We start from the raw sequence: 22,896 nt of genomic DNA, 5'->3' as shown, positions 1-22,896 counted from the left end.
TGCTCTGGCTTGAAATGAGGTTGATCAGAGTGGTGAGACTGAACCAAAATGGTACAGTTGAGGGCTGTAAAACCAAAACAATGAGCTGAAAGATGCTAAAATGTAGTAAGAGGTGGTAATAATTCTCTGTGGGTTTAGCGACCCCTTTCACATTACATGTAGAAATTTGATCTATTGTTAAAAATATTGTTTAGTGCAGCTATAATTTGTTGCGTCATTAAACTGGTGTATGTTTTGAGCTAGCTAATGGATTTGTGGAAAGTAGTGGTTATGTATCATTGGACAAGATGAAAGAGTTGAAGCCATTTCACTAATTAATTTATATTTTCTTAAGATATCCAGGTGCACTCATAGGCTACTAAAATGATCATAGTCTGATCATTCGACGGTGGTATGTGTTAACAAGTGTTGCTAAATCTCAGACCTATCATAGAAATATCTTACAGAGCTGTGTGGCTATAGCAACAAACACACCTCTTTTATATACAGCTGTGGCTAAACTTGGCTGGAGAAAACTATTGGCAAGCAAACCGGGAAGTGGAGTGGCTGGCAAATTTGCTCTTACTCATCCACATTTGTGAAATAAACACAGGAAAGGAGGGGGGTTAGCAGGCTTCTGTGCTGTGTGACTAATATAGTCTGGAAGGAGATTGACCAGATTGTCAATATGTTGTAGTTTCTACACACTGGAAGGGAAAAGAATTAGTTAGGGGCTACTGGACGCTAAAAGGAATCTATTAAAGTATGAGTGCTAATCTAGAAAGCTTTTCATTGTACATGAAAAACAGTAAAATGGTATCTGGCCAGAAAATGTAGAATAACATTCATACTCTGAGAAGCTTTAAAGTTACAGGAACATCTGACCTCCTGCTGTCCAGACCCTTCCATGACCTGCCATGTTCAAGCATTGCATTTTTGTTCACTCGTTTGTGTTAAAATGCAAATCAGTCTTAATGAACATCTGCTCTGAAGGTATTTTGAAGCACCTGAGCAAACTGGCTCCATCCAGTACTAACAGCCACGACTGAGTCATGTACAGCGCATCCAGGAGGTAAGGCAGTTGTTTTTTATTACGAGTGTGATTTTCCTCAGCTCCTGCTTTAACTCATTACTCAACCCAGAGGACAATCAGCTCTTGTTTATTAGCTGTAACAGGGGAAATGGCTTCATGACTCCCTTCCGTCACTGAAGCCCCATCCACCCTGGGGATTTCTGAAAATGCATTTATCAAATGTAAAAACGCCAACCGCCAAATCCATCAATCTATTCATCAAATGTAAATACATTAAATGTGAAACAAGCTTCTCTTTTCTTCCTCTCACTATGAAATTAAACACCTTTTCTTCCCCTTAGTCCACACTGTGAATAACAGTGCAAGGCATGGACACTGGAATGGCCACTTATGGGCAATTAGTCATGCTGAGTAGGCAGAGTATTCACCTCCACCTTGTCACTGACAAACACAAGAAAATCTATGTTTGAATTGAATAAACTGAGCAGCTGCAGACTGAACAAGCCGACAGTAGTGAGAGGGGGAAATATGTTGCTCATCTTGGTGTTAGTAGATAGACAGCATAGGCTTTAACACGTGGGAAAAGCAGGAGCTTTAATCCAAAATCAATACTCTGACCCAGAAGTCTGTGGTATCTCAGGCCTTTAATACGTCGATAGCAATTATGACAAATCATGTATTTTACTAATTGTTTTCCATTGAATCCACAATAACTGAATATGTGTAAAGTGTACAATGGATTATGGGATACCAAGAGACGATACATCGGCTGTGTATGGTAAAAGAGGGCTGCATTTGAATGATCCTTGAAATGGGACACATCTTGTTGGCAACATATTTATTCTACAAATTTTAAACCGGTAAGACAATCCTGTTGGTTGGTGGCAAATTATATGTCAGAAGTGATTAAACACCTTCTAGCTCATGTTGTCTACATCTCAGAGGAAGTGGTCCAGCCTTTAAAAGCTTCCCCCTGAGAATCACAGAAAGGAGAAAAGTCAACAGAAGCAGAGGATATTAGCACTGTTACCAGGTGGAGACAGAGGCAGGCTTATGCATGTAGGTCAGACCGTGGATCACTGAAGAGTGACTGAATGTTGAGTGTCGCAGGTGCAAAAGCCTGTCTTCTTAGGTAAGTGCATCTGACGCACCTGCTGCCTCCCTGAACACAGAGACGTCACTGCGGTTTTATTACAGGAACATGATCTCTAAGCATATTCAGAGTCACACTGATGTGACTTAATGGAACAGTAGGATAAACAGAAAGGCACTCTGCTTTCAAAATTACATCCTCTAGTGTTGCTGGTTGGCTTAGTACTAATAGTAGGACTGATTTAAAATGTACCATTGTCATCTAATATACAGTAAGTGCAACTAATAGAAGGAAGAGTTGTAAATAAGTTAACTTAGATTTAAAGACTAACTTGAACTACAATGATCTTGTGACTAAGATAAATTAAAAATGTCTGTATATGTTTTTGTCTTCATGAGCAGGGTAAGAGTACCGGCTATTTTTACCTGATGAAATTCAGTTAACCGGAAGATATCATGAATACATCTTTTGTGAAAGAGGATAGCGAGCAAAGTTATGTCAAAATACTTCAAGGATGAAAAATATTCAGAAAAACATTCAACCATCTAAAGTATGAGCAGTAAACACCAGGTTTTTACTGTCAGAATCAGAACAACTGCTTATTTCTACTGTAAGTTCACCACTTTTTACAGCATAGGAACAGAAGAAATCCATAGAAGAAAATGTAAATATTCAGATACTGTCATAAAATGTAGCAACTAAAGGTTCAGGATTTGCATTTTCTACAATTCATAGATTGTAGGAGAAATTTAGAAGAATCACTGTAGTTGAAGTACATGTTAACATGTTGAGGGATTTGTATAGTGCCACTAAAACACCACATTTTGGATAGCAACCCAAACATTTTTTATTTTTATAGCACAAGCCACAACAACAACTACTTTAATTTTGATAGCACTCAATTTCAACAAAATTTGTTCTTTGTGGTGCATGCTTTGTACTCAAAAGCACACACACCAAATGTTGGGTATATTTTAGGATTTGGGTTGTTTTTGGTCAATATAACAAAACCATGGATTATATCTTTCAATACATTCAATTGTGACAACTCACAGAGCAAAGAGTGGCAGGTTTCATTTTGGAGGACCCCTAGTGGCTGAGGTTTGCTTATGCCTTGTCATTACTTCGTTCAGTGGGTACACATTTGAGTGATCAGTGTTTTCTGCCTGCATGAAGTTACAGTAATAGTACAAAGTGTTGCCTTTCCAAAAGAATCACTGATACAAGTTTCCCTGACAAAACATCCATGAATCAACTTTTACTGGCTGCTAACATGCAGTTATGATTTATTGACCATATATTTGGTTTTGAAGGCTGACATTTGGTTGAAGGACGAGATCATATAGTGTGCAGTGAAACCCTCAGACACAAGAGACCTCAAATGCCAACATTCAGGCTGTGGGGCTATAATCTCCAAACACACAAAAATACTGAATGTCACAGCAGACAATACCCACACACACATGTGCACACACAAGAACACCGTGACACCAGCATGTGACTTGGATAGAAGGACCAGAATGCTTAGCTCTCCTTAGTCATTCCAAATATTTCATTTTAGCAATCATAACTCCCTCTGGCAGGCTTTGAGGACTCCCATGCTTGGAAAATCTATCACACATTGCTGATACATGTTAAGGCAAGCCACCATTTTCAAATGGTGGCTACTGAGGACAAATGCATGAATATTCCCTCTGTTCCCACCAGCGAGCTGGATGGGATTATTAAAGTGTACAAATGCACATACTCTCTTGTAACAAGCTAAATCCCCCAGGCACACATGTTAACAATACACACTGTATGCAGCCTTTTAGGAAATAGGAAAAGTTTGACGAATAAACCACAAAAGTAAGAGATCATACTTTTATTCACCTCAGGTCTGCAGATGTAAATGCAGGGCCATACTGCAAGCAGAGCATAAAGCATAAAGCACCAGTATAAGTGGAGCATGAAACCTTTAATAAGCTTTACTCAAACATGTATGTGACCTGCAGTTGCCTTAAAGTTTCACAAATGTGCTTGTGACCAGAGGATTGCTGACATAAAACCCTAGAATGACCCGTCACTCTATACTAGTGCTACTTAGTGACCTACAATAGAAGACTGATTGTGCTGAGTTTGTACTGGGAGAGTCCATGCCCATTAAAGTTGCTCCTCTTTCTATCCCATCACAGTGGCATCTTCTCTGTCCTCCTCTCTCCTCTCCTCTGCCTCTAGTTCATCTGATTTAAGTCTGCATTGTGAAACTGACTTTTGTGTTTCCTCCACCTTGCCTTTGTTGTAGTGTTACACCAGCAGCCCATGTGGTTATATTTCAATGTTTGTTTCCCCGGCTTTCACTAAATCTTGCAGACAAAGCAAGTAAAACTGCTGTTTAACAGGCCAGACATGTGTTATTTAAATCTCCAAGCAACGAGTGCTGAACCATAATAAACACACTCATTTTAAAGTGCTCCACTGAGCATCTGCTACACAGTCATATTTGCTCATGTTAAAGATTTGAATAATCCCCGTCTGTGACCTTCTAGCAATAATTGCCAAGACCTTATATTTCTACACTCCAGTACAGTACAGTATATACAGTAGAATAAAGTTCCTATTACTGTACATTTTTAGCTGAAATATTATCTCACTTATCTCTATAAGAAGAGGTTTAGAAAAATGACATGTCTGGAGTTTAGGAATGTAAAAATGGACAAGAAGCCTGACCTTTCCATTTAGCTTCTGGCAGTTAATGTTGTCCCAGTGTGTCTGAGCCTCTGTTTGAGGTTTAGGACTAAAAATTAGAATGAAAAGCGATGTAGTTGATCTTTATGTCAATCTTTATTGTGTAAGAATTTTACACAGCATGTGTGTGAATGAACCTACATGAACTGCATGCTCTCTGGGCTTAAATATTTGTAGTACATTTTGTGTTTGTATTATCTGTATACACTGAAACTCTGATATGAATCAAATACCTAAGATTGCAGAGACACTTGCCAGTGCGGCAGCATTGTGACTGATTCTGTACATAATAATGTATGTAGATCAAGGGTGTGACACACAGGTTTCCAGCACACAAGTCCATAATGACTCATGGAGGTGCTGTAAGTGAAAATAGAGTCTAATATGTAGAATATATGACTTTGAACAGTTTCCCTGGCAGTATCCATTGTAAGATGCAGCCTTAATAAGACTTAGGATAAAGAAAGCAGCTTGATTTATAATCTTTATACAGTAGCGTATTATTGCAATGTTAGGCAAGCTTTTTATCTTGCTAAAATTGACCCTGTTGAGCAAGAACCACAGCCCAGAAAGTGTTTTTGCAATCCTGTCAGCATTTTTTTCCTGGAGGCTGTGCACTAATAAAGAGAACAAACAGGCAGTTTTTCTCCTCAGCTCTGATGCTCTGCCAGACCACAACTCAGGAAGACAGTGCAAGTACTCAAGTGGCCCTGCAAAATACAATTATGGTTATGCAATGGTGTTACTATGTTAGGTTTTCATAGATAGATAGATAGATAGATAGATAGATAGATAGATTAAAAAAAAACCTCTAATATTCTATAGGAAATTATGTACAGTATTAAGTACTTAAATTTTTATGTAATGCATTGTATTTATGCTTTACAGTACTGGAATATGAAAGTTAGGTACGCTAGATCCTTAAAATAGTGAAGTAATAAAATAGTTTGATGGCAGACAGAGACATGTGAATCTGAGAGATAGACGCTCGGATTAATTGGGATGTTTTCATCTCTCTCTCTCTGAGGTTAATTGCACTTTGACTGGCTTTGTGAATGGAGCAGCCAGCCAACACAGTTCCGCCTCCTCCTCCTCCTCCTCCTCTAGGAGCACCAGTGCCAAATTGGAGTGCAGGATGCCCAGGTGCCAGCAGAAAAAAATGGGATTAGCTATCAGATCAGCTAAACTCGGAAACAGACTCAACTAGCTCTGATTTCCAACCAACCCGCAGATTTCCCTCATAGCTCCATCCCGACACCGCTCTGTGTCACCATCAGTTCAGGAAGAATCAAGGTGGGGTGCCAATCCCTCACCTCGCTCGCCATGCGCCCTCCCTCCTCCTCCTCTTCTTCCTCCTCCTTCCTCTGTGTAATACAAACCTCGTGATCGCCCATTCAGCTGTGCCTGCGTCTGCTGCTTTGGGGGAAAAATAATAACCGGGCTCGCCGAGGGGCAAGCAAGCCAAAAGTATCCGGGAGACAGACAGGTGTCGCGGAAGTTTACACTTGCAGAGGCGCATCCTTCCGCGTCTTTTTGTCATTATCTGGGATAACGTGAAAGAGACTGTAACTGGCGGTCATCCGGCATCCACTGATCCTGTGTAAGTGATTCTCCACATCAACTCACTGCAAATATAGGTGGATGTTAGCCTGTTATAATGAGCAGGAATGAATGAAGATTGAAACATGAGCCTCAGTGTCAGGTGTCTGCTTTAGCTGTGTGAGGCTCGGTGCACGCTTGCATACCTTAATATGAAAATGCACGTTTCTGCGAAATGTCTTTGATCACCTCTTCACTACCGTTTGCTGCATGCTGCCTGATTGTCTGTCCATGCATACGTAGTTGCTGAAGCTGACATTCGTCCCCGCCGGATTTCACACAGATGTTATCTTACAGTCAGCTAATGTGTGTGGCAGGCTGAATGACATGAATCGTTGCTGGTTTTAAATGAGGAAAGTGCGGCATTTCTGTGTGATGTTAGGTGGATGTAATCAGGTGAATTTGCCTCACAGCTCTGACACAGTCAAGAGTGCTGAAAAGAAAAAGAAAACCAGGTCCAGGAGGTGCAGAATGTGACTCATCTTTTTGTATGGGGACACTTTACACGTTTTGGTTCAATTAGCAGGAGCTATTAAAAATAAAGTCATGATTTGTCCCAGAGCCATGGTTGCAGAAAAACCTTTAAATCCTCATTTGGCAGCCCCTCTGAGTGGGCGTGCAGGTTTAGGTTCATTTCTGTTGTTTTGTCACCTGTTGAGAATAACACCAGGTCATCTTGGGAAGCTTTTTAGGGAATAGTTCGCCCACATGAACTATGGATGAAGCACTCTGCCTTCTGAGCAATTCATTCAAGGAAAAGAAGAGATCACTCAGCCAAAATTACAAGCCATTCTTAGAGTTTGCGGTACGGTCATTCTCAATGCTTTGTCACATGCACAATGACTCAAAAGAAGATTCAATTAGCATCTGTTTTGATTCAAACATCAGGTCAAAGTGTGTTTGTATGTATGTATGTTTAGTGTGTGTGTGTGTTCACAGATCAGCTGCAGCATTCTTACCTTGCCAGCCTCCTCTCTTGCTCTGCATAGAGTGGTAATTGGCCAGGTAGTGATGGATGTGACACAGCAGGTAGATGTCAAACAGAGACAAATGATCAAGGGCTCTTCCTCATACTGAGCCTCCGCTGATGATTTGAATGTTCCCATGCCAAATATGTGGGTACAGTACAGGAAGTAGTGCGTCTTCACCAAATATGATGTGTCATACTTTATTTAAGGTGGGAATATTCTTACGGTATTTGCTTGGAAAGAAGCAAAAGTGGTTGGGGTGCAGTTTTTTTTTTTTTGAAGCCATTATTTTCCACCAATACTGGCCGATACTGATATGCATTTGTGTTTGTCTTAACAGGTTAAGCTTTTCAGACATTGCAGTCTTAAGGTAGTGTTTTTCTTTTCCAGAATACAGCATGTTACTTTTATTTTGTTGCTAATTTTGCAGTTGTATTTAGTGACACATTTCAAGGAAACATAATACCAAATTAGCAAAAATATAATAGGCTATTTTCACAGCAGACATTTTGACTTGTCAGGGTAGGAGAAGCTCAGGTGTCACTAATAACATTATCAATGGCTCCGTTTTATTCAAGTGTCCCAATAAGCCGAGCCAGCATGCATAATACAAGGGACCTGAAACTGAGGCAGCTAAATGGAATTCAGCCATCATTGATTTTTATCATTTACACCTGTGATTTTCCTATGTGACAATTCAAAATGTCACAGTACATCAGCAAACATAACATCAACAGTAGAAATGCTATAAGGGTATGCATGCAATATCTTCACTCACAAACATTCAGTGTCTACCGGGGGCATTCACATGGGACAAAACTAGGATACGTAGTTGCTATTTTTTCAGGTACATTTTCAAGTAAGGTCCTAGGTCAGTGATATAATCTTAATCGCCTTTTAAACTCTCTCTGTGTGGTTAAATGTACTTCCCATGTGTTAAAATAAGGTGTTTCCCCCTATCCATTGGAACCATATGACGGCTTGCTTCAGTGGGGGTGAGGAGGGTTTTATCACATAAAAAAAGTGATGTTAATGCATATATGTATTTAATGCTGATATTTCTTTATAAAAGCAATATCGGCCCACATTCTGCATATTATTATGCAGATTTTTTGAAGCATTTCCATTAACTGCCCTAACTCATTTTCAAATGCTTATGGCATTTGTAACCACTTACACCACTCTTCCCTTAAGGATGTTAAGTATGAATGAGGTTCCTTGGTTGATTGGTGTCATAAATTCATGACTGCTGACAAGCCTGTTCACACTATGTGCTGTGCTTCTTACTTTACAGCTGGTCAGATGGTGGAGCAGTTGGAGGAATAGACATTTTTAGTTGACATACAGTATGTGCCCTTAACTAAAAGCTTAACTACTGTCCTGTAGTCCACTATTCTTGTTGCTTCTCTTTTCTCTCCTCTTGATGTCATTTTGACAGATACTGGTCACATCCTGGGTTGCAAAAACACCTTGAACGCATGTTTCTGCTGTCATGTGGATGTAGGAAGACAAACGACCAGAGAGACAAAGAAAGGCCATCACACGCAAAAACAGAGCTTGGGTTTTAAAGGAGTTGCAGTGAGCTATTCCCACATATTTTCAAGCACAGTGTACAACTGGACAATCTCCAGCACATATTTCCCAGTCATACATGCATCAAACGCAGGCTAATACAGAATACTATGAATGGCTGTAAATGCAGATCTGCAAAGTCAGTTTGTGGTATTCACCTTCAGTCCAAATAGTCAATTCAGTGAAGTTGTTCTCAATCTCCTTCCCTCTGGCTGTGACGAAACGCTGATCCAATGGAGAGTGTCTAAAACAAGCAGTTCATTTAGCGCTTGGCTGCACCTGCCCTTTTAGCGCTCCAACAGGGCCTTGTCCTCAGCTTGCCCATCCTCTGCTGACTCTCTGAGGTGATAGACGGCAGCAGAGCCAAGTGCTCTGCAGCACTGTGTAGGATGTGTTTTTTTTAATTTGGTGTATTTGGGATGATTTAGTATCAGTGTGTACATGTTTTCATTAAAGACGTGTTGGTTGATTGATGCACACAGTGTGTCCTTTGGGGAAAATACAGGTTCATTCTACTGAGAGATGCGTCAGTATGACCTATTTTCCCTCTGAAGCCATTCTCTCTCTCTCTCTCTCTCTCAGTGTCAGTCTGAATGTTTTGCTCTTGTAAGCTGACAGTATTACACTGGTACACTTCATTGTAGTGCCAGTCAAAATCTAACAGTAGTGACCAAAGTTATATTTTTAACAATTTAACAATTGTTGGGTGTTTCAACTCTGAAAATTATGCTGTTAACAGTTAATGCAAAAGAGTCTTACTTCAAAACATCTGGCTGATTGGTACCTACAGCAGCCTGCTGTAGATTTACAAAGCAAATCAAAGTCAATTAAATCACCATAATTCCCTGGATGCAGCTCTGAAAATAAGATAATAAATAAGATAATCTGAAAAATTAGATCCTCGTGGGGAAAATGAGCTGTTACAGCTGTAATTTTCGCGGTAGGCGAGTCTACAGAAAATAAGTGAAAATAAAACACAGAATATTTTGAATGGGTTTATATATGTGTGACAGTTTCAACACTAGGAAGGTGTTAAAAATGTATGAATATGAAAATGGTTGTATTGATTAGCTTGTATTGATAGCTCTATAGGTTGTAGAGAACTTAAGTGAGAAAAAGAAAAGTACCACATGAAAATACACCAAAAACTGTGTGTCTGCGGGTCATTTTATAATAAGTTTTGTATCGGGATTATTTTATATTTGGGAAAAATACGGTACTTTGAAAAGGACTTTTCATGACACATGCATAGATACAGATGCACATAATATAATGCGCTAATTTGAATATGTCCATAGTAGCTTCTAATATTTTGTGCAAAGCACATGTGTGTTATTGTCTCTTCTCAATGGCTCAACCATTAAAACATAATTTTTGATGAAATTCCTGTGTACAGAAAATGTTTCTGATATATCAGCCCAGCATCCTTAGGAATTCCGTCCACATTGGGCAATTGCGCACATCAAGATTTACGTCCAATGCCAACGTTCAGTCCCAATGCAAGACATAGTGTAGATTTGGGTGGTGGCATGTAGTGCTTCTAACTGTCATGCAAATTGGAGACAGCAGTGTTTTTGTTGCTTAATATTAACCATACCATAACTATATTTTATTGCTATAGCCATGATCTTTCCCTAAACATAACTATACTGTAGTTGTCATGATGAATGAGAATTTTAAAAATGTTGGCACTGAATGTAATCTGGGGTCTTGCAGAATCCTCTAATATTGACATTCTTGTCTGCTGGATAAATTGTATGTGCTGAGACAGGCACGCATACAGGTCAGTTGTACCGATGAGATACTGTGTGATCAACTTGAATGTGATAATCCAGAGTGTAGTTTGTCTGGTCAAAACAAGATCGCTGCTTCTGTGGCTGAGGTTAGGGCTGTCTGGGAATCGTGCTATGCAATCTAATAGCTGCTGGTAAAAAAGACAGCCTGAACCTCCTGAGAGGTAAAGGTCATTTTTACATCAGCTTACCAAGATGGTGTTCAGTTTAGCTGACGACTGAAAGAAATTGGTGAAGCATTGAACCACTGAGAGAGTCTCCAATCAGTGTCACTTAAGGAAGGTTTGTCTGTTGGAGTAGCCCACACTCTTTTCCACTGTGTACAGACTGATAGCTCCTCTGCGCTGTTGTTGAGGTGTGTGTTAGTGCTGCAGAGTGGTGACACTGCTCCATAGAAGAAGCATAGATGTAATGTGCATAATGTTTGTGTGTGTACATTGTAGGCGTCTCGTTGGAAATTGTCACAAGTGAAAATGGATTGGCTGTGTGTATAGTTGCTGCCCCCAAATATGTGCGTCACTAAAGCGTCAGAGGCAGACACTCTCTCAGACAAATATGATGCTCCATCGCTGTCCTTGACGCCACTCACTAAAAAAAGAAGACCTGAATAATTGCCTTCCCTTGTGGCTATACAATAATGGCCATATAGTAATGGTGCATTAATCTCTATACATTAGGAGAGCAACAGGGACTGAAGACCAATATATTAGACCAGCCAGTCGTGGTTGTTGTTGTAATAGGTTGCTTTTCCAACTGCTAATTTTAGTTTCTGGATAGACTCATAAAGGGCTGAGAGGTTGTGAGTTCTTCGCAAGACATGAAGCTCTACAGTGCAGTGCTGTAAGAAAGTACTCGCCCCATCTTAATTCTTCTGGATTTTTTTCCTCTAAAATGATCTGAGATGCTGCTGTCGGTTCCAGCCACGAATAAAGAGGGAAGAATTTGAGACCAAGATAGTCAATCGTCAGGTGTGAAAAAGAAATGACCCCATTGCAACATCAGCAGTTACGGTATACAGGCCATTGTACGATTGTTAGACATGATGTTGGGTTATATTTAAGAAAGTAGTTTCACGTAAAATTTGTATTAATATGTTTGTTAATATCATCCTCATCTGTAACAAATTCAAACAAGGTCCCTTCTATATTTTTAATGTCTCTGGATGGAAGTTTAGGATAATAGGCTTGATGCTATGTGATGTCATTCACTGGCATTTGAGACAAATATTATTGCAAATCCTCAAAGGAATATTTCAACATTGTTGGAAATATGCTTATTTGTTTTGTTGCTGGGAGTTAAGAGAGGATTGATACCACTCTCACATTTGCTTACTGTAACTTGCATAAAGACTGGAAACAGGGGGAAACAGCTAGCCAGTCCGGTACATAACAAACTGTAAAAATGCAACTTGTTGTTTTTACACTTTTGTACCGATTAAACAAAATAAAATGCCCCCCTGTTTCCAGTCTTTATGCTAAGCTAAGCTAACCAGCTGCTGGTTGTAGTTTCATATTTACTGTTGTGCACTAGACGTGTATTGATCATCTCATCACCTGATTGAGCACATTTTGCTCATTGCTTACCAATACAGTGAAGCTAAGGTGACAACTTTTTCACACTAGAAGCCTTCTTGCTTATCTTACACATCAAATAAAAATTTACCAAATATTGGTGTCATTTTGTTCTTCAGAATGCTTCTTATTGCTAATAGGACCCACAAATAAAAAACGTCAATTTTGAAGTCAGAACTCAACGCAAAATTCAAGGAAATTGCTTGAGGGTAGTCAGACAGGTGAACCATGAACCAGGACTTGTTTAGTGATTATTTTCTTAAGAAGAATGTGAGGTTTATTGAGGAATATTTTTGTGATCATTTTTATTGCCAACAACCGTCAGACTAATTCATCAACGTTAGAATGGGGATGGAAGAAGGCTTTATGGTGCAGATGACATCGCATATCTTACTGTAAAGTAAATGGGCACTTTGAGCATGAGAGTGTGCCAACACAGGCTCAGGTAGTATAGTCCATTGCCTGTGATATGTAGGATCAGTCAGTGTGGACACATGCTGGCACATGTGGCTGAGTGTGTATTTTAACATTTTGTGTATAAAATGTGATTCTGTCGGACTGGATAGCCTTTCCAGAGGCGAGGGCAAGGTCTCGTATCACAGCGGCTGAATGAGGAGCGTTTGTGAATGGCATTGTGACGTCTGTATTTACACTGTGTGATACCAGATGTCTGAGATGGAGTGATTTCTTTTTTTACAGCTTTTTCCACTGTAGCTGAGAATTTGACAAAAGCTCTTTCTCACATTTTGTGATTGAGTATGTGTGTTTGCATTTGCCCTTGTGGATTATATATTCCTACCTGACTCATAAAAGCTTCTGATGGAGATATCTGTAAGGATGAAATAAAACTTGAAAAACAATATTCCTCTGCTTTCCGTGATGCTTTTCATCAAAATGACAACCACTTTTCAATTTTGGACAAATGAACTAAAGTTTATTTCACTGCGTAGATGCTCCAGAACATCCAGCAGTGATTGATAATATTAAAATCTTTGGAATAAATGGGTCTCACAGTAACAAATGTAGTGTGCCGTATCGCTTCCTAAATTTTAAAAGATAAAACATGACTTGTTAGTGTACATAAGGCGGATCACTAGCTCAGTTTTGTTTTCTAACGCCCTCTCTCATCTCACTCAGCATATCACTCATTCTGAGGAATGTGATATGCTGAGTGAGAGGAGAGACGCTCTGTCGATGAAGCTATTGGCCCAATAATAGAACGGACATAATTGTCTGGCCTTCTGAGTCATCATTGCTCTCTCCCCCGGCAGTGCTCTCCCATCTTGTTTAGACGCTGCAGTTAATGGACCTTCTCCTTCTGTCCATCTCCCCATCTGTCTCTGCTTTTCTCTTCCTCCTGTCATCCCTCTGTTTGAATTTTATGGGCAGGCCCTCGACCTCGCCTCTCCATCATCCTTTCTTCCCTTCTTTGCTTATGTCCGTCTCACACCACACATAACAGATGTTTTCAAGTGAGTTCAATCACAAACTTAGTCAGGTCTCTAACCTTAAAATGTGAACTCATTTACAGAAAAACTATTATTGACTGTGATTTAGGGTGCGGTGCAAAGGTTGACTATCAAAAAGTCAAATACCACACAAGATTTCACTAATATGCTGTATAGCTATAAATCTTAAGCGTAGTGTATATACAGTATGTTTACATTAGAACACACACCCATTGTGCCACATACCAGACAAGTAAAAAAAATCTGTTATCGGTTATCCTGTGTATACTGTGTTTGTTGACAGTAGACTCATGCTCTTCACAGCTACCTGCCCGCGTTGCATGTTGTATGCAAAAAAAGATTTTATCACACAGAAGGAAAATAGATACAAAGGTGTGATTTGAATGTCTATGATCTGCAGAGTAAAGCTACTGTACACTCAGTTGCATAGAATGGTGTTGATTTGTGAAGATTGATTTGTGGTCACTTTGGAGGCTGTAGTTTGTGGTGCTGTTGAATGGTGTTGCCACAAACGCACACTTAAATGTCTTAACAAAACAAAGAAAAGTTTAGTTGCAGTCTGTAGTAATTTTGTTTATTGATGATTTAGTTTAAATTCAAATATGATGAACACAAACCACAATTCCCTGTCCACTATTTGTTTGCGTTACAGTAATCATCTCTCTGGATGAATGAGGGACACCTTGCAAACACTCACACAAATGACACCCATACTGTGATGCCAGCCTGGAGCCTGGTTTGGGGTAAAATGCATCACATCTGAACCTGGAAAAAAAACAGGCGCCAAAAAGTCTTAAATAAATTTGGCCCTGAGTAGATTTGCAGATCAGGTTTTAAAGATGATGGTTACTGTTTCATAGTATAGAAATAGCCATAATATACCTTGCAGATATTATCAGAAAATTTCCAGTATTTTTGGTTTGGGGAGGGCAATATTTGTTTTATTGGTTAACAGTTTTTACAAGTTTTAACCTTATAAGTTTTATTTTTTCCTTCCAGGGGCTACTTTGTGTCAAATTAGTGATGACCTGAAACAGTAAAAAGAGTACTTTTCAGTTGCTCAGAGATCAAACCCCCTGCTGCAGGCAAGCAACTGGTGCCACAATATATTTTGTTCACAAAGTCATAAAAGCAAACATTGCAGCATTATTTGCATGGTGAGATTGTGCCTTTTCAGTGGACCTTTATGTTGGATCTCTGTTCTAATAGGCTTGCTGTTGTGAAAATGTGACTTATATTTATACCTATATTTCTGTTCATTACACCACAAGCTGTGCCAGGTGTTGTAATTCCTTAGCTAATAGAGGTTGATGCAATTCAGAAATGACTGCATGCCAGGTGTACAAGAGTTCTTTCATAAGTGTCATATTAATGTTCAGCTCAAAAGGAGTGAAATGATTCCACAAATGCACAAATAATTATTTATTTCTCCGTCCCTCTGTCTTCCTCCAGGGTTGTCCCAGCCTCGGCCCCCAGAGCAGCAGTGCCCGAGCCTCTCCTCGTCCTCCCCTCTTGGACCGGCAGCAGCAGCTCAGCGTGGCGAGGCCAGGAACGATGGGCCGGAAGCTGGACCTGTCGGGCCTGACGGACGACGAGGCGGAGCACGTCTTGAAAGTGGTCAAGCGGGACATGAAGCTGCGAAAGAAGGAGGAGGAGAGGCTGAGGTGAGATGGGATTCCCCTGCCAGCGCCTTTTATAATGTTTTTACACATTTGAGGCAACACAGGGTGATTTGAGAGGAGCTGATAAGGAGAGACGTTATTTGCCTGTGAGCAAAATGACCAGATATAGTGGCGCACGGCTGGCTCAGCCGACAGCGACACTTTCTCACCATGTATTGGAAATGTCTAGGGTTAAAATCTCTCTTCTACATTCTCATACACCCTTGCATCTTTACAATAATCATTTTAGTTAAATTAGGCTAATAAAGCCAAAGCGCTTAATGTCTGAAAGTGTCAAGAACCACGTGCATAGGGCTCTAATAAGAGCATACTTGGCATTTAAAGGGTTTGGAGAGTGGTGAAAAGGTGCACGTAATGAATTAAACTGTGACGGAGATTTCAACCAACTCACGGAGTTGTAGCGTTAGCATTAGCTTATGTTAGCTGATACGATCTGCTAGCCATAGTCGTCATTTCGGCCAACAAAAATCACGGTTGTCGGCTAGAAATGAGAAAGTTTGCTTTTGTGTACTTGTGTGTGAAATCTAAGACCCATTATTTAAAAAAATACTACGAATTTCGAGTTAATTGCAAACTAACTACATATGCACCGTGTTGTGTAAAAGCTTGACACGCATAGCAACAGTAACCAAGGCGTTGGAGCATAGCAAATGGTCAATTGCAGGTTTTAGGCAAACTCCGAAAAACAGTAAATCTGCTCAAAATACTTCATGGTAAATGTAATCCTTCTGTTGGTGAACTGCCAGGACAGTTTTCCCCGCAGATAATTTATTTAATCCATTTTAGTTGATTGCTTTGGCCAACAAACAATCCTCAAGATAAGTGTCTTGCTGATCATTCATGTTAGTAAGCCCAGCAATAATTAGCCCAGCACTTCCTGTCTGTCAAGAGTGTATTTATACTATAGGCTATGATTGCCATTTATAATCCATAACATTCATTTTATTTATCAGAGATTGTACTTGAAGTCTGTTGTTGTGACATCTGATTGAAAAATGGAGGCATGCAGCTGCTATTATTTCTTTACAGGATTTCCAGCAGTATGGTTTATCAAGGCACAGTCAGGGGCTGTGAGGAGGAAGATGCTTGTCTTGTATGGCTTTTCTTCTCGCAGGCTGTCAGGTCTGTGGGGGTCAAGTCAGTCCAGGCCTCAAGGCTCTGCTCCTGTGTCACAGCTTCTTACTTAACATGCGACAAGTGCTGGCCCATTCCTCCTCCTCACCTCCTGTCCTTCTCTCCCTCCCTCCCCTCCCTGTGACAGCCCGTAGTCAGAGGAGTCAGATTCAGTTCGTTTGTGACAGGCCTCCATGGGGGTTTGGCCACCAAACGTGTGGTCAGATCAGTGTGTCTGCTTTGTGTTGTTTCAGCAGGACTTCAGGGGGATGTTTTAGTATTAAAGCTCCAGTGTATCTAATGTCACAGCAAAATCCAAAATATGTTTTTTACTGCGTTTTAAGTGTGATTGTGCCGTATAATTTTGTAAACACAAATATGCTCCTTTGACTACCTACCAGGCCCCAGCATCAGCTATTTTGTTGTAGAGATTTTAATGTCTTTCTTCAGATTTGAATGGTGATCCTCAGTGGTTATGTGTTCTTGAGTGGATGCCACTACTGATTAGGCTGCTTTACTTAGAGCACTAAACATCTTAGCTGTACTCTGAGGGGCATAGCAAAGTTGTGACACAAACCAGAAAGCAGCCGTTGGTCTGCGCTGCTTGAAACTCAACTTATTTTTCCCAGAATCAGTTTCAAAGCAAAGATGGTGTATTCCCAAATTACTGTAAAATGTTCTCCCACCAAGCTGTCATGAATGATCAAAAAAAATATATGCCTCTCAGGCTTTTATTATTGCTGTTAACTGGAAAAAGATGAGCAGATTAATGTTGTTGTAGCAGCAGGCAGATATCTATTAGGCAACAGTTTTTCATAAAAGCAATCAGGCTCTGTGTTTTTAGCCTTTTTGAGTTATTATGACTTGTTAGATGTTTTCAAAGCAAAGTGTCCAAAGTAGATGCAAACTGTCAAATTAGCTTCTTTCAGCAGCCCAAAGTGCTAATGTGTTACACGATCACACATCTGACATACAGATTTCTTTCCTTTGTGTGTTTGTTTTAATTCGTGTTTTTACTGTTATATGTTTCTTCAGGAAATGCCTCCTGAAACCCTAATTGATGTCCCGACTCCCTCAGCATTAGCGTTTGTCGCACTTCTCCTTTGTAATTTATTCAAATTGAAGGAAAAAGTAATCAGATGCTTTAACTAAGTAAAAGTATATAATAACAGACTGTAAAAATACTCCAAAACAAGTATAAGTTCTGCCTTCAATATTTTACTGAAGCAAAAGTACAGAAGTACTGATAGCACAATATACTTTGAGTATCAAAAATAGAAGTACTCGTTATACAGATTGGCCCCTTTCAGAATGTCATATTATTATATGTATTATATACTACTGCATTAATGTGCAAGCAGCATTTTAATGTTGTAGAGCTGTGTAGTTTAATCTAAACAATGCATCATATTTTATAAGCCAATGATATGTTTTGTGCGTAAAATCAGTATCAGCAAAGTATCTAGCAACTATAGCTGTCAAACTGAAGTGGAATAAAAGTACAATACAGAAAGAAGTAAAAACTGGGAAATCAGAAACAGTGCTCTGACCAAGTGGTGCGTTATCCTAGATGCATATATACTCGCACTCAGGAATTTGTCAGAATGACCCTCTTTTTGTTTTATGATTAATAGAGAAAGATATCGGCAGATTAATCAACAATGAAAATAAACACGACTTGCAGCCCTATTTTCCACCACTGTTTATTCAGTAACACAACAAGAAAAATACTTTCTGTCGGCTTATTATTTAGTATTCCTACAATCCAGAATCAATAGACTGTGATTTTATAAATTAATCTTTCCTAGTTGAAGAGCAGTGTATGCCTGTTCCATCTCTGTTATTATAACCTCATTTAATTTCACTGCATTCCAAGGGATCAGTGGACTTCTAAATTCAAGTGCATGAGAGTCACTTGAACATTTGAAGTAGTAACAAGTACTGCTCACTACTAAATACTGTTACTCTATTTCATCCAAAGAACAAGGACATGTCCTCAGTCAGTGTCAGACTCTGGTGGCTGTCGCTGTTGTTGAACTGTTGTCTTGTGAATTATGTTTTACATCAATCACTTTTTTCTACTATATCTGATTAAAGGGTGCGTGGTTGTGTGTTGGTCTTTGTGTACTTCTGTTTCGTACAATGCAGCTACTTAAGAGAGACCAAAATAGCATTTCATGCCTCTCAGTGCTGCCGCAACCGGTGAGGTTACAGAAAGAGACAGAAAACCCATTTGCCTTTCATATGACATGTAAAACGTTTCCCAGTTTACAGTATAGGAATGTGAAAGCTTGTTTACAGCAGATGGTGGTTGAGAGTTTCAGCAGATACCTCTCTCCCTGTGGGGTTTTCTCTTCCATGCATGGCTGACATTTGTTTTTCTTCCTTGAATGAAGTCAGCCCTACAGAGTTGTAAATGACCTTGTTGAAGGATTCATGGGATAGTTTATAAGCCTCAGCTGGCACTTTGAATGCTCCATTTTAATTCCCCCCCATGCTGAATAATAAGAAATGTTGAAACACTTAACTGATATTACCTTCTGTCTCATAAATACTGAACTGTAACAAATATGTAAATAAAATGATGCACGCAGCTATAAACCTAGTTAGGGGCAATCTACACTGTTTTTTAGTTCACCTAAAGTTGTAATGTGGGCAACTGCAGCTGGTTTATGATGGCTCTGCACTTTCATGCTTTTATCACTGCGTGAGGGACTTTTTATTATGTTGTATATTATTATTATTATTATTATTATTATTATTATTATTGGCATTATTTCAAACTGTACAAGAAATAAAAAATAAAATATGAACTTTGACAGATCTATAACCTTCCTTGAGAACATGACTCCATTAACAAGAAAATACAGGTTTAAAGGCTTTAGTGTGGTGTTTTTACTAAACATTATTTTACAGAATCAGATTTTACAAGTTTACTTTGTGTCCTACAGATAAAACCAGTTAATGTCTAGGCAATAAAGGGACAGTACAGTATAATGTAGTACATAGACAGCAGGCTTGCCTGTATGAGTGTGCTCCTTTTTGCCTTATATCTGATGTATCAGAAGATCATCAGTGGCCATTAGTGGTGAGATTTCTAATGTTGCTCTAAGTATGAAGTGCTTAAAGGGTGTAATCTTTGCCTGATTTTATTTTCTATCTAAATGCTACTCCTGGGTCTCTTAGTTTAACATTTTAATATGTCTTATAATTTTTATGCTGATGACACACTGCTGTACTGCACTGTCAAAAGTAGTATGGCTAACATAAATGATTGTCTGGCTTCTATTTTTTTCAAATTAAATGAAGATGAAATGCGTATGAAAGTAAATCTTTCAAAAGACATTGCAGCAGCATTTAATATATTTATTAGCCCTCAAACATACACAAATGCATTTTCATGAGAAACAGTGACAGTAAACTTAACTTTGTTTGTTAACAAAGGAAAAAAAAAGAAACATTACACAGGGTACCTATAGCTGGCAGTGGAGAAAAAAATAAATAAATTATGGTAATGTCAGACAAATGACATGATCAAGCCCATGAGTACATTTCTGAATTATTGTGTCCATATTCACACTTCAGGCATCTCATTTCCACTAAGTAAAATGACCAAAATGCAGGGGTTATTTAGTTGAATATGTTAGTCAAGTCTGCCTTATTCATTGATCTTTTAACTGACTGAGGTTTGTGCAAGTTAGAATCTATGTGCTGTGTATTGATAAATCCATAGCAATGTCAATGGTGCTGAAGTAGCAGACAGATTTGTGTCCCGCTCTTCTGTCAGTTTCGTCCTGGATCTATAATATTACCGGGGGGGAGTCATGAAGCGGTTCGCTAGTCGCGGGTGAACTAAACGAACCAAGTCCGTCCCCCCTGTTAATAATTAACAAATCACCTACTGCTGCTACCAAATGTCTAGTGGATGTCCCAAGAGCTCGGCTTAAAATGACAGGAGGCTATGCTATCTTTGCCCCTAAACCTTTTTTACCTTTCATTAGCTTTTGCAGACTGTTGGCTGTCTTGTTTATGTTTTCTCTGGATCAGTTCTCTTATGTTGTTGTATTCTTTTTGTTTTGATGTTTTCTGCTAATGGCTTTAACTGTGAAGCACTGTATAACCATGAAAATAAATCTTTAGTAAGTTCTGCATGCACCCTGGTTGCTGCTAAAGAGTGAGAGTGTGATTCTGCCAATTAGAGAGGGTGAGCGGCTCAACCTCTGGCCTCCACCATCTTAGTGGCCATCCAGCTGGAGAGGCTCATTATGGAGCGGCAGGAAACTCAGGGGAGCACAGACGTGGGTCTACATAACAAACAGCACAAGCACTCCCAAGGGAGTCAGACCGGGAAATGATTATAGATAGAAATAGCTATCCACCACTGCCTCTGTGTGAGTGGTGAGAAGATGGCTGGAGCTCCAGCTATTGGTGACTCTTATGGGTAATTTGCTCTCATTGTTTGGAAGGATCCACTTTTCACATGTGTCTGGCAAGTCCTTGCGTGGATAGGCCAATTACTGTACCTGAAATGCTTACTCCAAAACTCATTTCAATTGCAGCTGTGACAAGTCTATCCTTCCTATTGAAAGACGCTACATTACTTCAGCTTCTCTGCGAGTGTTGAATAAGGCAAAAAAAAAAAAAAAGATTTGGAAACTGAACAATGCTCCGTTGATGAGTCTCAATTATTTGTTAAGTTGTCGGCCGGTGCGCTCCGTAGTCATTTTCTCTCTATCGTAATCTTTCTCTTTTTCTTCGCGTGGAGTAATTCCTGGCTCAAGAATGCAGCCCTTTGTCAGAGGGTGATATTTTGCATCAGCGGTTTTAATTAGTCAGCTTAATAGTGAGTGTTTTTGTAATGGAGTTGTGTTCAGACAAGTGAGGCTGAGCACTAACCACAGACATCTTTTTATCTTCTTCTTATTAATGTTCGACTTTAATTAAAACCATCTGTAGCGGTTTTATTGTAAGACTGACTTGTTGTACATCGTATTCAAATCTGTACACTTTATTTATTTAGTCAGATTTGACCAATTGGTCTAATATGTCTCATGCATCCAAAGGCTTTAGCTTCTTTCTTTCTTTTTCTTTATGGCGGCTGTTGTTTCTTTTAGCTCTGGTGAATGCGACAGACAGGCAGGTACAGGGAGTAGGAGTCACAATGGGAGGCAGGGATCTTTTTTGAAAGAAGGTGGCAGAGGATGTCACTCGGTCAGGGAACTGACCTCTATTTCCTCCTGTATTTATCCTCCTGGCGCTGTGTCTAGAGATGACACAAGTACACCCACACACACACACACACACACACTTAGCTGTCCATGTAGAAAGAGGACAACTTCAAAGAATATATTATTTTTGAGCCAAGATAAAAGCCAGTCAGGTTCTGTTTGGCCCAAATAGCTCTGTATTCATGATGATCGATAAATTGGTGTAATTGGATTTGAGAGCACAAGCAGTCAAAAGATATTGCCCTTTGTTGCAGGACAGTCCCTTTTGGGTTGCATCTCCTCTATTAAAGTAGTGCTAAATGGGGACAGATCAACCTTCTGACATCGACTTTCATGCCTGAGGTCATGCCCGTTTACAGCGTCGGCTCAGATTTAACTTTATGCCCACATTTATTAAACGTTCCTTGTAAAATATTGAATAGTCTGTGTTAGCTCCTGTGTTGCTTTGATAATTTCAGCAGGTTTCCCAGACTCATGAACTATTGACCTGAACTTGTCCCTGTTAAGAGAAAATCCTGAAATCATGTAACTAGTCAAGCGTAGCTTTGTGGGTGGTTGAATAGTGCCTTTGTGTTAAACAGACGTATTATTTCTTTCTTGTCAGTGTCTAAGGTGTTTATTCTGTGTCATAATCCAGTGTTGGGTCCTATGTTAACATGTGATGTTCTTTCACATGAAAAAGCCCAAAGATGCAGGGTTGTGATGTGTAACTGCAAATACACAGAAGACTCTGAACAATAAAACAGCCTCTATGTGGCTAATCGCCTCACCTCCCTCCATCTTTAGCATGTAACGTATTTTTATGTAGCAGCCAGAAAATCGGGTCTCTGTAGAGTTAATTTCAGTCTGCCTGTTGTGGCAGTTGTGTTCTCTTGGCTGTGGTTCTCTTCTGGTGGGGATTAGCTGTGTTATTGGTGTGGGTTATTTGTCTGAGTCATGTTGATGTGGATTGTTTTTGATGTGAAAGTGCTGTGTGTGTACGTGCTGATCTCGTCAGCACCGAGTCTGTGTTTGTGCACAGTTAGCAGGAAGGACAAATCCCTCTGACCTTTTTTCTGTAGCCGCATTG

General features: G+C 39.6%; 1 protein-coding gene across 7 annotated transcripts in view; it reads left to right on the top strand.

Annotated features, from left to right (window-relative positions):
• Positions 1-14,945: 14,945 nt before the first annotated feature.
• myripb (myosin VIIA and Rab interacting protein b) overlaps positions 14,946-22,896 on the top strand; it is a 110,777-nt gene continuing 102,826 nt past the window's right edge. For 4 of the 7 annotated variants that reach the window (XM_044177131.1, XM_044177130.1, XM_044177127.1 and 1 more), the window contains exon 1: positions 15,345-15,468. In XM_044177131.1, coding sequence (XP_044033066.1) covers positions 15,359-15,468 — 110 coding nt within the window. In that variant the 5' untranslated portion in view covers positions 15,345-15,358. Of the gene's footprint in view, positions 14,962-15,256; positions 15,469-22,896 lie in introns of those variants that run through there. The other 3 variants (XM_044177135.1, XM_044177134.1, XM_044177129.1) reach the window with 2 other exon arrangements.

The sequence above is a fragment of the Siniperca chuatsi genome, linkage group LG19 (genome assembly GCF_020085105.1).
Source record: "Siniperca chuatsi isolate FFG_IHB_CAS linkage group LG19, ASM2008510v1, whole genome shotgun sequence".
Lineage (NCBI taxonomy): Eukaryota > Metazoa > Chordata > Actinopteri > Centrarchiformes > Sinipercidae > Siniperca > Siniperca chuatsi.
This window is presented reverse-complemented; position numbering and strand designations above follow the sequence as displayed.